Here is a 12,851-nt window from a genome sequence, read left to right as displayed (position 1 = left end):
GTACACTGTAGCTGTCTTCAGACACTCCAGAAGAGGGCGTCAGATCTTGTTACAGATGGTTATGAGCCACCATGTGGTTGCTGGGATTTGAACTCCGGATCTTTGGAAGAGCAGTCGGGTGCTCTTACCCACTGAGCCATCTCATCAGCCCCCTTTGTTGCGCTTTGAATGAATACAATTTTCTCTAATAACTTACAGTCATGGATACACCCTTACTTAGGTTTGATAACCTAATTTCTGCTCTGGTTACAGTTCACCACATTCTGAGTCTGTAGCTGGACTGCTTAGTTCATATGACCATAAATATGAGGTTCCCACAAAAGGGATTGATGGAGATTCTTGATTGTCGATTATATTTGGAATTAATTAAAACCCAAATGTCTGGGCATATCTGTAAGGGATTTTTTTTCTTAATTAAATAATTTGAAGTGGGAAGACCCACTTCTAGCCTGGGTCTTTGAGGTGGGAAGATCCACCTTTATCTTGGGCTAGACCTTCTACTGGAAATCTATACTAAGGGTATAGAGGAAGGAAGCTTGTTCTCTGCCTCACTAGCACGTCCATTCCGTCGGAATAGCCAATGTCTTTGTTTCCATGGCAATAATACCTTACTAGACAGATTGCTGCATATATGGAAGATGAACTAAGACCTCCAACCTTGTGGACTGAACAAAATAGGGAAGCCCAGACCTTTTCTATCAATTCTTTAGAGTTATTTTGTTTTATGTGTTATGAGTGTTTTGCCTGTAACTGCATATGTCCAACAACTGGAGGTGGGAAGAGGGCATTGGATCCCCTGGAGCTGCTGCTATGGATGGTTATGAGACCCTGTATGTGCTATGAACCAAGATCTTCTGAAAAGGGCAGTAAGTCTTTTTACCCACGGAGCCATCCCTCCAGCCTTTTTGAAGCATAAACTCTCTGCTGGGATTGAGGGACACAGACCTGAAAAAAACCACAGAATAAGTCCAAGATTTAGAGCCATGCTCTCCTATAGTGTCATTCATGGTGATCCGATTGTTAACAGATATTTCACTAGTGACATGTCAAAGGGGAAGAGTCAGGAAGGCAATTGGAATGCCACTGAGAAATGACACGCTTGAAACAGCAAAGGTAGGTACCATATAGAGTTATGAAACACTTTGGCTGGAATGCATAGGACACTCTTTGGCCTCTGGCAAGTGGCCAAAATTAGCCAGCACACAGGGCACAGTGTTGTGTGCACAGGAGGCTTCTTACCTGGTACCTCCTGTGGCCCTCGCCAACAGTCTTCAGGTAGCAGAGGAAATGAAGGTTTATAGAGACATTTGCTAAAGAGCACTGTGTTAGCCACTGAGAGCAAAGCTGCTCTAACAACAAGACTTTTATCCACACTCTCACTTGCCATTGTGAGTAAGGAGAGGGGACATGGGGCTGTCGAGATGGCTCAGTGGTTTACAGCACTTGTTGCTCTTGTAGCTACCCAGGTTCAATTCCCCGTACCCACAGGATGGTTCACAACCGTCAGTAACTTCAGGTCTAGAGGGTCCAGCACCTTCTTCCCACCTTTGTAGGGACCAGGCATGTTTGTGGTATGCACGCAGAGGAACGGGTACAACACACATGCACATAAAATGAAATAAGTAAATAGATCTAATTTTAAAAAGAGGAGGTGGCCTGCTTTGCTTCATTTCTTTATTTGCCATTTCCACTTCTCCGCTGGCAACTTTTTCTTAGAGCGAGAGGTTGAGCTAATCTCTATCTAGTGCCAAGGGCAGCAGCTGAAAGTACTTCATGAGATACCTTGAAAACTAGAAAAAAATAATGACATTAGGTTGATAAGTAAGGACATCTAAATTAATGTATATCACCATAGGATGACAACAACAAAACTCCACTTCCATAATATTTAATTCATGATTCTGATGATTAACTTTAACTGTCAACTTCATGCAACCGAGAATCACCTGGACAAAAAGTCTCAACCCAGAATTGCCTAGATTGGGTTGCTCTTTGGGAGTGAGTATGGGGGATTGTGTTGATGAAGCTCATTGATATGGGAAGACTCAGTCCACAGTGGGTAGCACCACTCCATAGGCAGCAGTCCTGAACAAGCAAGTGAGCATGCGTGCATACACTTATCCCACCTCTTTTTTTTTTTTTTTTTTTTTTTTTTTTGGTTTTTCGAGACAGGGTTTCTCTGTATAGTCCTGGCTGTCCTGGAACTCACTTGGTAGACCAGACTGGCCTCGAACTCAGAAATCCACCTGCCTCTGCCTCCCAAGTGCTGGGATTAAAGGCCTGCGCCACCAGGCCTGGCCACTTATTCCACCTCTTGACTGTGGATGGGACATAAGCAGCTGTTAGAAGTTCCTGCCTTGACTTCCCCCGCAATGATGATCTGTAGTCTGGAATTGTAAGATGATATAATCCTGTCTGCCCTAAGCTGTCTTTGTCAGGAATATTATCACCACAGAAATGAAACTAGAACAATAAGGTGTAAGCATATCATTTTGAATCTTGTCAAAATGTGCATAACATTTTCCAGTTATGGGAAAACAGGATACTACATCAAACTGAGGTACATCTTGTAAAACAGCTGATCGGTACCCTGTAAAAGGGACAAGGGTGTGAAAGATGAGAGAATACTGAGGAAACTTGTAACCACACAAGGCTGGTGGGGTTCTGTCAGATCCAGGAATAGGGAGGAGGAAAGATGAATGGTATGTTAGCTAAGTCTGGAGTGCAGTTATCTGTTGGAGAACTTTGTCCTCCATGCCCAACACAGTGGTTCCTCCCTTAAAGTCAACTATAATTATTAGCAGAAAACCCTTGCAGTATTAGGGAGACTCGTGTTTCTATGTGGAAGGAGGAAATGTGGCAGAAGGCAGGCCATAAGGAAACCTTCACAGTGGAGGTAAGAGGTCACACTTCTCCATGAGTAGATGTAATGGTTAACAATTCCTGGTGTAAGGGGACATTTGCTGTTCATGCTCCTGTACCTAACACCAGTTGAACTCACTGGGGCACCAGACTAGACTTGGGTAGGATCCCCCACCCCATCCCCTGGTGTGTTGGTGCAGTGGTTAGAATGCGCAAAGGTTTGTTCACCTCCGTCCAGGAAAAGTCTTACAACATTAGTAGATAAAAGGTACCACTATTAAGCCAGGCAGTGCTAGTGCACACCTTTAATCTCAGCATTCTTGAGGCAGAGGCAGTCAGATCTCTGTGAGTTCAATGACTAACCAGGAGGTCTACAGAGCTCGTTCCAGGACATCCAAGGCTACATAAAGGAACCCTATCCCGGGGAGATTGCCATAAAATGAATGGAAATCTGTAGATGTCAGGAGCAGGAAGCATTTTGAGGATGTTCTAGAGACCTGGGATAAGGGAGGCTCCCAAGAACCAATGGGGGCGACCATAGCTAAGACTCACAGCAGTGGGAATATGGAACCTGAGGAAGCTACCTCCTATAGCCAAGCAGGAACCCCAGTGAAGTGATAGGGACATCAACCCACCCACAAAATTTTGGATCCAAAATTTGTCCTGCCTACAAGAAATGCAAGCAAATGACCGGCCTAACCAGAGACCCATCGCACGGGCAAATGAAAATCCCTGACACTATTAATGATACTCTGTTATGCTTGGAGACAGGAACCTACCATGGCTGTCCTCTGAGAGGCTCCATCAAGCAGCTGACTTAGACAGATGCAGAGACCCACAACCAAACATAGGATGGAGCTTGGGGACTCTTATAGAAGAGTTGGGGGAAGGATTGAGGGCCCCAAAGGGGATAGGAGCTCCACAGGAAGATCAACAGAGTCAACTAACCTGGGTCCTTGAGGGCCTTCAGAGACTGAACCACTAACCAAAGAGCACAGATGGGCTGGACCTAGCTCCCCCTTCCCCCTCCACCCTCACATATGTAGCAGGTATGCTGCTCAGCTTTCAAGTGGGTCCTGAACAACCAACCAGGTGGGGGGAGGGGAGGGGCTGTCCCTAAAGCTGTCCATGGGATCCATTTCACCAACTCTGTTATCTTATCTGGCCTCAGTGGGAGAAGAAGCACCAAGCCCTACAGAGACTTGATGTACAAGGTTGGGGGATACCTAGGGGGGGCCTCCACTCTCTCAGAGGAGGAGGGAAGAGGGTGGCGGGGGGGGGGGGGAAAGAGATCAGGAAATAAAGTGATTTTAAAATAAAATCCCATCCAAAACAAGCAAAAAAAAAAAAAAAAAAAAAAAAAAAAAAAGAAAAAAAAAAAGAAAGAAAGAAAGAAAAAAGAAACCCCCCAAACAAACAAAGAAACACAAAGGAAAGGGGGAAAAAAAGAAAAATATACTACTGTTAGTTTCTGATTCTTGGTGGTTGCACAATAGTTACATAAGATGTTGATATGAACAAAGCAGAGTTGGTGCTATACAGAAATGCTGTGCCGGCTACCTTTGCAATTTCTAAAAATTTTACCTTGCTTCAAAATGAAAATTTTAAGCCAAGTATGGCCAGCACCTGGGAAGCAGGGAACTTTGAGTTTGACAGAAGTCTGGGCTATATAGTGAATTACATGCCAGCTTGGGCTACTTGGCAAGACCCCAAAGAAATAAAGAAAAGCACACATTACTGTACTCACAGTCTTGTCATGATTTATTCTAGTGCCTTTTTTTTTTTTGCCTGTGTTTTAGTGTTTGGAGTCGATCCTGATATGATCCAGGATGGGTCAACCATTCCAATTGCCAAAATATTCCAGGCTATCACACAAAAGAGTGTGATGATGCTCCCGCTTGGAGCTGTGGACGACGGAGAACACTCTCAGAACGAGAAGATCAACAGGTGAGCGGACCCTGTGAGGGCGGGGAGCTCCAGGTGGGCCTGTCCGCTAGCCTTGTGTGAGACTGGACAATTACAGACCTGGTGGTGCCTTAAAGCCAGAGGCTTAGCTCCCTACATTTCCTTAGGTTGGGAACACCAGGTTAAGCCTCTTTTCAGACCACTGCCATCCTTGTGTTCCCCATGTGGCAGGACTAGAGCTGAGGCGGAGAGAGAGGAAGGGAGGAGGAGGAGGAGGAGGAGGAGGAGGAGGAGAAAGGGATGGTCCTGCAAGAGGCAAGGAAGGGGCTCCAGTGCTTCTTCCCCTATAAGTTCATCAAGCCCATGGGATTATGGGACGTCCCCAAAGATCACTTAAATGTAATTATCTTCTCACTGGAAGGCCCTCAGTCCTATGTTGTCCCATTGAGGGTGAGGGATTCAATGTATGGATTTGGATTATATAAACCTCCTAAGGAGGGATAAACAGGAATGTTTGATTCTTCAATCCCTGCCATGTCAAAGGTGAGAAACTAAGGAAAGGCAGGTGAGGCTGTGCTCGGCAGGAATCCTGTCACCCAAAGAGGCTAAGGCAGGGGGTAACAAAGATAACAGGGATTTGGGGGGTTGAGTCCAGGATTAATTGCCCTCTCTTCCTTCTCCTTCTTGTTTCTCTCTTCCTTCTTCTTCCTCTTCCCTCTCCTCTTTCTCCTTCTTTTCCTTCCTCTCTATGTTCTGAGACAGAATCTCATTCTATACCTCTGGCTTACCTGGACATATCTATGCAGACCAGACTGGCTTGAATTTGCAACAATCCTTTTACCTCTGTTTCCCAAATGCTGAGATTTGTCATTGGATACCACATCTGAATATCATCTTCTTAATAATAATAATGTCATTTTTCTTCTGTGAACAACTTTGATCCTGGGACTCTCAGAAGCATGCTAAGTACTTTAGATTGATAGGATTTGTAGCAGGTACAATTTTTCCATGGACATGGTTGGGTGCTTTTCCTTCTTCATGTGAATGGAAACGTGTTTCCTTGTTCTTACTTTTTGATAGGTGGAACTACATACAGGGGTCGAAATTATTCGCTGCCTTTTTCCTGGAGTTGTCAAAGCAGCATCCAGGACACCAGGTGCCTTCCAATGTGTTCTGACCCACCGGCAGCTCTCCCCCCTCAGACCCTGGGCAAAGCTGGAGTTGGGAAAATTCAGGAGATGTGGAAAATGAAAGGATTGGAAGGCACAGACAGACATTGGAGATATTTTAACAGTGCTTCAGTCACTTAACTTCCACAAGTCACAGCTACCTGGACCATTAGTCCCTGGATCCACTGCAGTGGCTGAGACAACCTTCTAGTACACGTGGGCTGTCTCTTCCATCATTAGAATCTCACTTTCAATTCCATTGGCTTAACCCTCCAGTTCACTTTCCAGGCCCCAAATAATCAGACCCAGGGTCGCAGGACCTGAGTCACCTTCACCTCTGTTCCCTTAATAACGGAAGTGGTGGCTTCAACCACTGGCTACAGTGATTTCCCTGTGGATTCACTTTTAGAAGAGTTTCTAGGGCATGTCTCTGTAATAACTTCTTGCCTCTCCTTCATTAGTTTTGTTTTTTTCCCTCTGTATTCCTGAACACTCTGAAGCTAAATGATCAATATTCATAGCCTCACACCATTTGGAATCCTTGTGCAAAGATGATTTTTTTTTCTTTAATTCCAAACTTCTTCAGCTTTACCGTGATTGATGCCACCTGCTCAGCCCCTCTGACTCTCATTCTTCCTCCCCATCAGTAAAGCCCCCTTCCTGCAAACATGCACACACCCACCACTCTACCAGAAAAATACACCCTGATGGGAATTTCTCTCACCCCATTGGAATTTTGTTCAGTGAGCTTTTCTGAATTGCTTAAGGCTTTTAACAGCACTGGCATCAGATGGAGATCAACCTGTAATCAACCCTGACATCAGCAAGACATTCTTGATTTAAAGCTCTCAACTAAATCTGCATCCATTAATCATTTTAGTTAACTATCTTGTTTGGCTTGATTGAGCTTGATGGTGTAAACATTACAAAAAGCTAATTTTTTTTTTTACAGTCAAGTGTATATAAATAATCCAATTCTTATAAATTAGTTATTCAAATCACGTTAATAGAAAAGAATTAGAAGGTTTATTTTAAATGCTTCTCTTTTGGTTCCAAATAAAAACATTCCATAACTTGTTTTCCTTCATCTTTCTTCCATCTGCTTGCTGTTGGAATGTCAGTTTTCAGATCTGCATCTCTCTTTAAAAGCGGCTGGCTGAGAACATGACAAAGTGGGCAGCATGTTTGCTTGCACAAGCATGAGGACCTGGATTCGGACTCCCGACACCTACAGCATAGCTAGGTGCATTGGCGAGCATTTATATCCCCAGCACTGGGGCCAGGCAGTCATCAGATTCCACAGTGTCCCTGGACAGCCAGTCTAGCCAATCAGTGTGAGACTGAACAATGAATATACTCATTTACTCTCATCCCTTCAGGTTCTTGAGGCCAACACTGTCTTGGTTAGTTACTCAACATACAAGAGAGAAGGAGGGAGAATAAAAAACTGGACTTAGGAAATGTGAATCTTGCAGTGTCAGAGTCCAGAGTTCATGTTTCTCTGCCAGCGGTGGTCAGGGTGGACTCCTTAGTGAATCTCTTCCAGTTTTCCACCCTCCTGAGCCATGTGGCAGCCACAGCCTGGCTGTAATGTGGGATCCTAAAAATGGATATCATTAAAGTTCATTATACATACAGAAGGGTAAGAAAATCATCCTGGTTACTGGTCAAGCCAATCAGCCAGTTAGTTATAAGCAGGCAGAAAAAAATTGATGGTAGAGAACATTAAAATATTTGTTTGCAATAAATTTTAAGGTAAATATATGCACATAGGTTAAGTGATCATTCACTATATCCTACCCTGGGGCATGGTGTAACATTTTCACTCATGATGAGGCATCAAGACCATGGCAATTATTATAAAAATAAACATTTAATGGAGGCTTGCTTACAGTTTGGGGGGGGGTACTACATTATCATCATAATGGGAAACAGGGTGGCACACATGACAGGCAAGATGCTGAAGAAGCAGCTGCAAGCTACATCCTGAGAGGGGGGAGGGGGAGAGGAAAGGAGGGAGGGAGGGAGGGAGAGAGAGAGAGAGAGAGAGAGAGAGAGAGAGAGAGAGAGAGAGAGAGAGAAAGACTGGGCCTGGCATGATCTTTTGAAACCTCAATGCCCACTGCCATTGACACACTTCTTCCAGCAAGACCATACCTCTTAATCCTTCCCCCAAAGTTCTTCAATTGGAGATCAAACATGCAAATATATGAGCCTGTGGCAGCAGCAGAGTGGGGGATGTCGTTCTTATTCAAACCACCATAATATCAATCAGGTGCAACCTTACTGTATCATAAGAGAGCAACGTATCAAGCTTAACTAGTAGATGTAGTATACTTATGTATCACTACTGTCAAGTTTAGGGGTTCTTGAGTACCAGTTGGACATCATAGATGTACTAGAGGAAAATACGGTGGATTTGGAATGTCTGGGTTCCATCCTGCACTCATAAAAATAGAATGCAACTCTTTGAGAATCTATTGTGAGTGTCCACTGGACTGTGCAAAAAGTTCCATGCCTCTCCAGAGGAGCTGGGAGAGGGGGTTGAGGCAGGGAACACAGAGGTTCTACCCCAGCCCTCTCCTTCTCACTCACATGAGGTATGTCCAGCCCTCCCATGGTTTTCGTATTAGCAGAGCGTCCAGCTGGTTTCCTCATCTGAGAATCAGATCCCCTGGTCTTCTGCCTGTTTCATATTAGACTCACTAATCATCCATCCATCATGGAAACACCTACTCACCCCCAACTTTTTCCTCCTTGGAGGGCAGCATCTTGGTGAATGGGCCATGGGCCATATAATGACAACACCTGGAACTTCCTTCGCATCTATCTTCCGTAAAGACCAGTCAATTCCATTTCTCAAAAGCCACCACTTTCTTGTATTTCTACTATCATCTTTTGTAGCTCCAAGCCCAAGCCGCTTTACCTTTTGTTGACTTATAACAAAGGTTCCTTCTTGGTTTCTGCTTTCCCACCAGCAGCTTTTGTCACACTGAAGATTAAGTGTCATTCAAATCCAGCAGAAGACTCTAGAGCGGCTGAGTGATCTTTGACATCTCTACACGGTCTCTACACGGTCACTTCCACTCACTCCGCCAGCCTCACGCCCTCCCTTTCTAGCTGGGTCTTGACAACCTTTTCCTTCTAACCTTCCCAGTTCCTCAACAGCTAAGAGTGGTCTCAGGGGCTTCTCTGATTCTCCCCCTCCTCCAGAGATATTCACACTAATTTCTGGGGGTTGCATATTCCTCTTTCCCATTGTTTTACAGACATGAGCTTAGTGTGTGTGTACACATGTATCACTACATGAACAAATTAGGGGTGGTCAGTTATTTCCATCTACCTTGTGGATTTGGGGGACTGTCTTAGTTAGGATTTTATTGCTGTGAAGGGATATCATGGCCACAGTGACTTTTATAAAGAAAACTGGGGCTGGGTTACAGTTTCAGAGGTTTAGTTCATTATCATCATGGTGGGAAGCAGGCAGATGTGGTGCTGGAGGAGCAGAGAGTTCTACATCATCATCAACAGGCAGTAGAAAGTGACAGTATGTCACACTGCGCCAAGCTTGAGCTCACAGCCCACCTCCACAGTGACACACTTCTTCCAATGAGGCCATAGGTCCTAATAGTGCCACTCCCTATGGTCCAAGCATTTAAACACATTCCTATTCAAACCATGATGGGGATCAAATTCAGGTCATCAGACTTGGCAGCAAGCACTTTTACCTGTAGAGCCATCATTGGTCCAGCAGTAATCATGTGTTCATCTATGCACACACACACACACATGTGTGTGTGTGTATGCAGGTATGTGTGCACATCTGTGTGCATTCATGAAGAGGCCAGAGGTTGGTGTTGGATTTTCCTCAGTTCTTCTCCACCTTATATTTTAAGAAGACTCTTGAACTTGGAGCTCCAAAATTCAGATAGATTGGCTAGCCAGCAAGTCCCAAAGAGCCTCTTGTCTCTTCCTTTTCTACATTCATAGGTCCTACCTAGCTCTGGGGAGCTTCAGGGGTCTCATATGGCTTATCACAGCTACTCTGATTTAAGACAGTAATAACCTTGCCCAACTTGAAGGAAACAATCATCCAACAGAGGCCAACAGAGGAGCCTGGGTAGGCAAGTCCCCTGACACATGAGTGCCACAATGTCCTAAGCACTCTTCAATGGATGCCAACATTTCAACATTGGCAGATTTCACAACCAACCAACCAACCAACCAACCAACCAACCAACCAACCAACAATTCAGAGTCCTGTTGAGTAATCATCATATTGGGTAAGACTGCTATGTCATCCATGAGGTCAACAACCTGAGCTGAGTCTGCCTCCTCGTAAATGCCACATGAAATATCAGAGTCTGCTGGAAATAAGAAGGGCTTAGAAAATGAAATCCTGTGTTGTTTGATTTCTTACTTATGTGGGTAGTTTCACCTACAACCAAAGTCCTGACCAAACTCTGTTGTCTGATAGAGCCAGAGGACTATTGAGTATTATTATTTTTATTATCATTATTTTAGTAAACAGGATGCCACACCACTTTAGATGTCTAGTAGTAAGAGAATTCCATATGAAATATATTTTAAAAGACATTTTTATTTATGTGTCTGTATGTGTCTTGCATGTTCATGAACACATGTGCAGGTGCCAGTGGAGGCCAGAAGAGGACACCAGATCCCTTGGAACTGGAGGTAAAAGTGATTGAGTTGCCTGTGGGTACTGGGAACTGAACTGTTCTTTGGAAGAGCAGCAAGTGCCCTTAGCCACTAAACCACATCCTCAGGTCCAAATGTTAAATATTTTAAATAGTATTTTTTCCTATTTAAGTTTGACTATTTTGAATATGTAATGGCTAATGAATTAAGTTATGTTTTAGACCTTGACTATGTAAAACAATGTAGAATAATTGTCTCTAAGTTATTATGCGCATGGTTAGGTATAATATAACTTGTTGACTTTTTCATTTTATTTTTTATGTGCATCGGTATTTTTCCAGCATGAATGTCTGTGTGAAGGGGTCAAATCCCCTGGAACTGAAGTTACAAACAATTGTGAGCTGCCATGTGGGTGCTGGGAATTGAACCCAGGTCCTTTGGAAGAGCAGCCCATGCTCTTAACCGCTGAGCCATCTCTCCAGCTCTAATTTGTTATAATGCCATGGGCTAAAGGCTTCTACTTATTTGTTTTTCCCTTTCTGCAAGTTCACACTGAATATTGTAGATCTCTAGCAAAGTGTGCAGGCAACCCTCCACTCTGCAACAATGCAGAAAGGCTCTTCTGAAGGAGAGACCCTGGGCGGCAGACTGCGTCTCGTGGCTTTTGTACTTTGCTCAGCTCCAAAAGCTTTGCTGATGGGTAAAGTACCAGGACAGAAACACAAGAGGTTTTCTACAGCGATGAAATGATGTGGTTTATAAGGAAAGTGATGGTGGATGTAATGACTATAATTTCCTAGCAGTTACAATAAGTAAATAAATGTTCCTGAACTATTTTAGTTTGGGTAGAAGTGAAGAGTAGAAAAAAATGTCATCATGTCGACAAATCTTATTTTAAAACACTATTCTAGTGTAATTCCTTATTCTAGATGGGAAAAAAATATGTCAGAGAAATTATGCCTTTCACTGGAGTAGAAAATATAAAGTTTTAAATTATATCACCTCCCACATTGAAATTCACCAAAACACATTCAGAAAGAGCTAAGATTTAAAATTCTAGAGTGGGTGTTTAACATACATATTTGCACTGTTATCGTTAAGTAGGCATTTGGACGTAATAACAAAAATGTGACAGGGAACTCGAACATTAGATGACACTGTAAAATTAGTCACCAGGAATGACCAACCTCCCTCTCAAATTGTAAATTATTATTATCAAATAAATGGAGCTATTTAAAGTCTATCTACACCCCCACTTTCAGAGCCAGAAAGCAGAGATCTGGGATCCTTCAGCAGGTAAAAATGTGGGTGCGGGGCTCTGGAAAGCAGAGCCGCAGAGGGAAACACAAGACTGCATTCTCTGCCTAAACAACGGGACGAAGCAGGTTCGATCCTTCCAGCTAAGGATGGAGGAAAGGAAGGGGATTTAATTGCTTGCTCAGCGTAGCAAAAGAAACAAAGCATGGCGTTGTTAAAGTACTGATTAAACAACTGCCGTTAATGCAGCACAACCCACTGATGCTCTTCAGCCGGGGGAACGCAATGCGCCATGTGACAGGGGAACGCAATGCGTCATGTGATGTACTGTCTCTCAGGAGAGTGGTTGTGACCAACTAAATGATGACCTAACTAGACTGAGATTAGTAAATTTTCTACAGGTTCTGGCGACCAGGCTCTTCAAGTAAAGGTGCTTGCCGATATGCCTGCTCTAACCCCTGACCCCAGGTGTTGTTTAGTAACGTGTACAACCAATCCGTGCTGCCCATACCCTCCTGGGTGTGAGGTTACCCACTGTGGTGCGGTGTATTTATTAGGAGCTGTACCTTTAAAGAAAACTGAATCTCTCTTATTCAGAACCCACAAGTTGTCCATAGCTCCTTAGTTAGAGGTCAGAGCTCACAGTCTTTCCTTCCATGGTAGAATGCTGGCTGGCTTGGTCTTGTGCGGGTCTTGTGCAGATGAGCACAGCTGCCGTGAACTCTTGAGTGCAGTAGTCCCATCATTTCCAAAAGACACTGTTTTAGTCCGGTCCTTCCCAGCCTCTGGCTCTTACAAACTTTCCACCCCTTTTTCTGTGGTGACCTTTGAACCTTGGTGGGAGGGGCCCACCACAGATGTTGCACTTATGGCTGAGCACTCCACTGACACTTAGTCTCTGCATGTTGCAAGTAGTGAAAGCTGTTCCATTTGAGACAGGGTCTAACTCTGTAGATCAGGCTGGCTGGAAGTTCACAGCGCTGCCTCTTCCTCTTGAGC

The 12,851-nt window shown here is 44.0% G+C and overlaps 1 protein-coding gene across 1 annotated transcript in view; it reads left to right on the top strand.

The window, feature by feature from the left end:
* The window catches only part of Cndp1 (carnosine dipeptidase 1), a 35,045-nt gene extending 28,252 nt beyond the window's left edge, over positions 1-6,793 (top strand). Inside the window, exons 11-12 of the mRNA XM_021215038.2 lie at positions 4,662-4,809; positions 5,848-6,793. Coding sequence (XP_021070697.1) covers positions 4,662-4,809; positions 5,848-5,944 — 245 coding nt within the window. The 3' untranslated portion in view covers positions 5,945-6,793. The remainder of the gene's footprint in view (positions 1-4,661; positions 4,810-5,847) is intronic.
* Positions 6,794-12,851: the final 6,058 nt, after the last annotated feature.

This window comes from Mus pahari, chromosome 15 (assembly GCF_900095145.1).
Source record: "Mus pahari chromosome 15, PAHARI_EIJ_v1.1, whole genome shotgun sequence".
In the NCBI taxonomy this organism is placed as follows: Eukaryota; Metazoa; Chordata; class Mammalia; order Rodentia; family Muridae; genus Mus; species Mus pahari.
The sequence above is the reverse complement of the archived record's forward strand: the minus strand, read 5'-3'. Positions and strand labels throughout refer to the sequence as shown.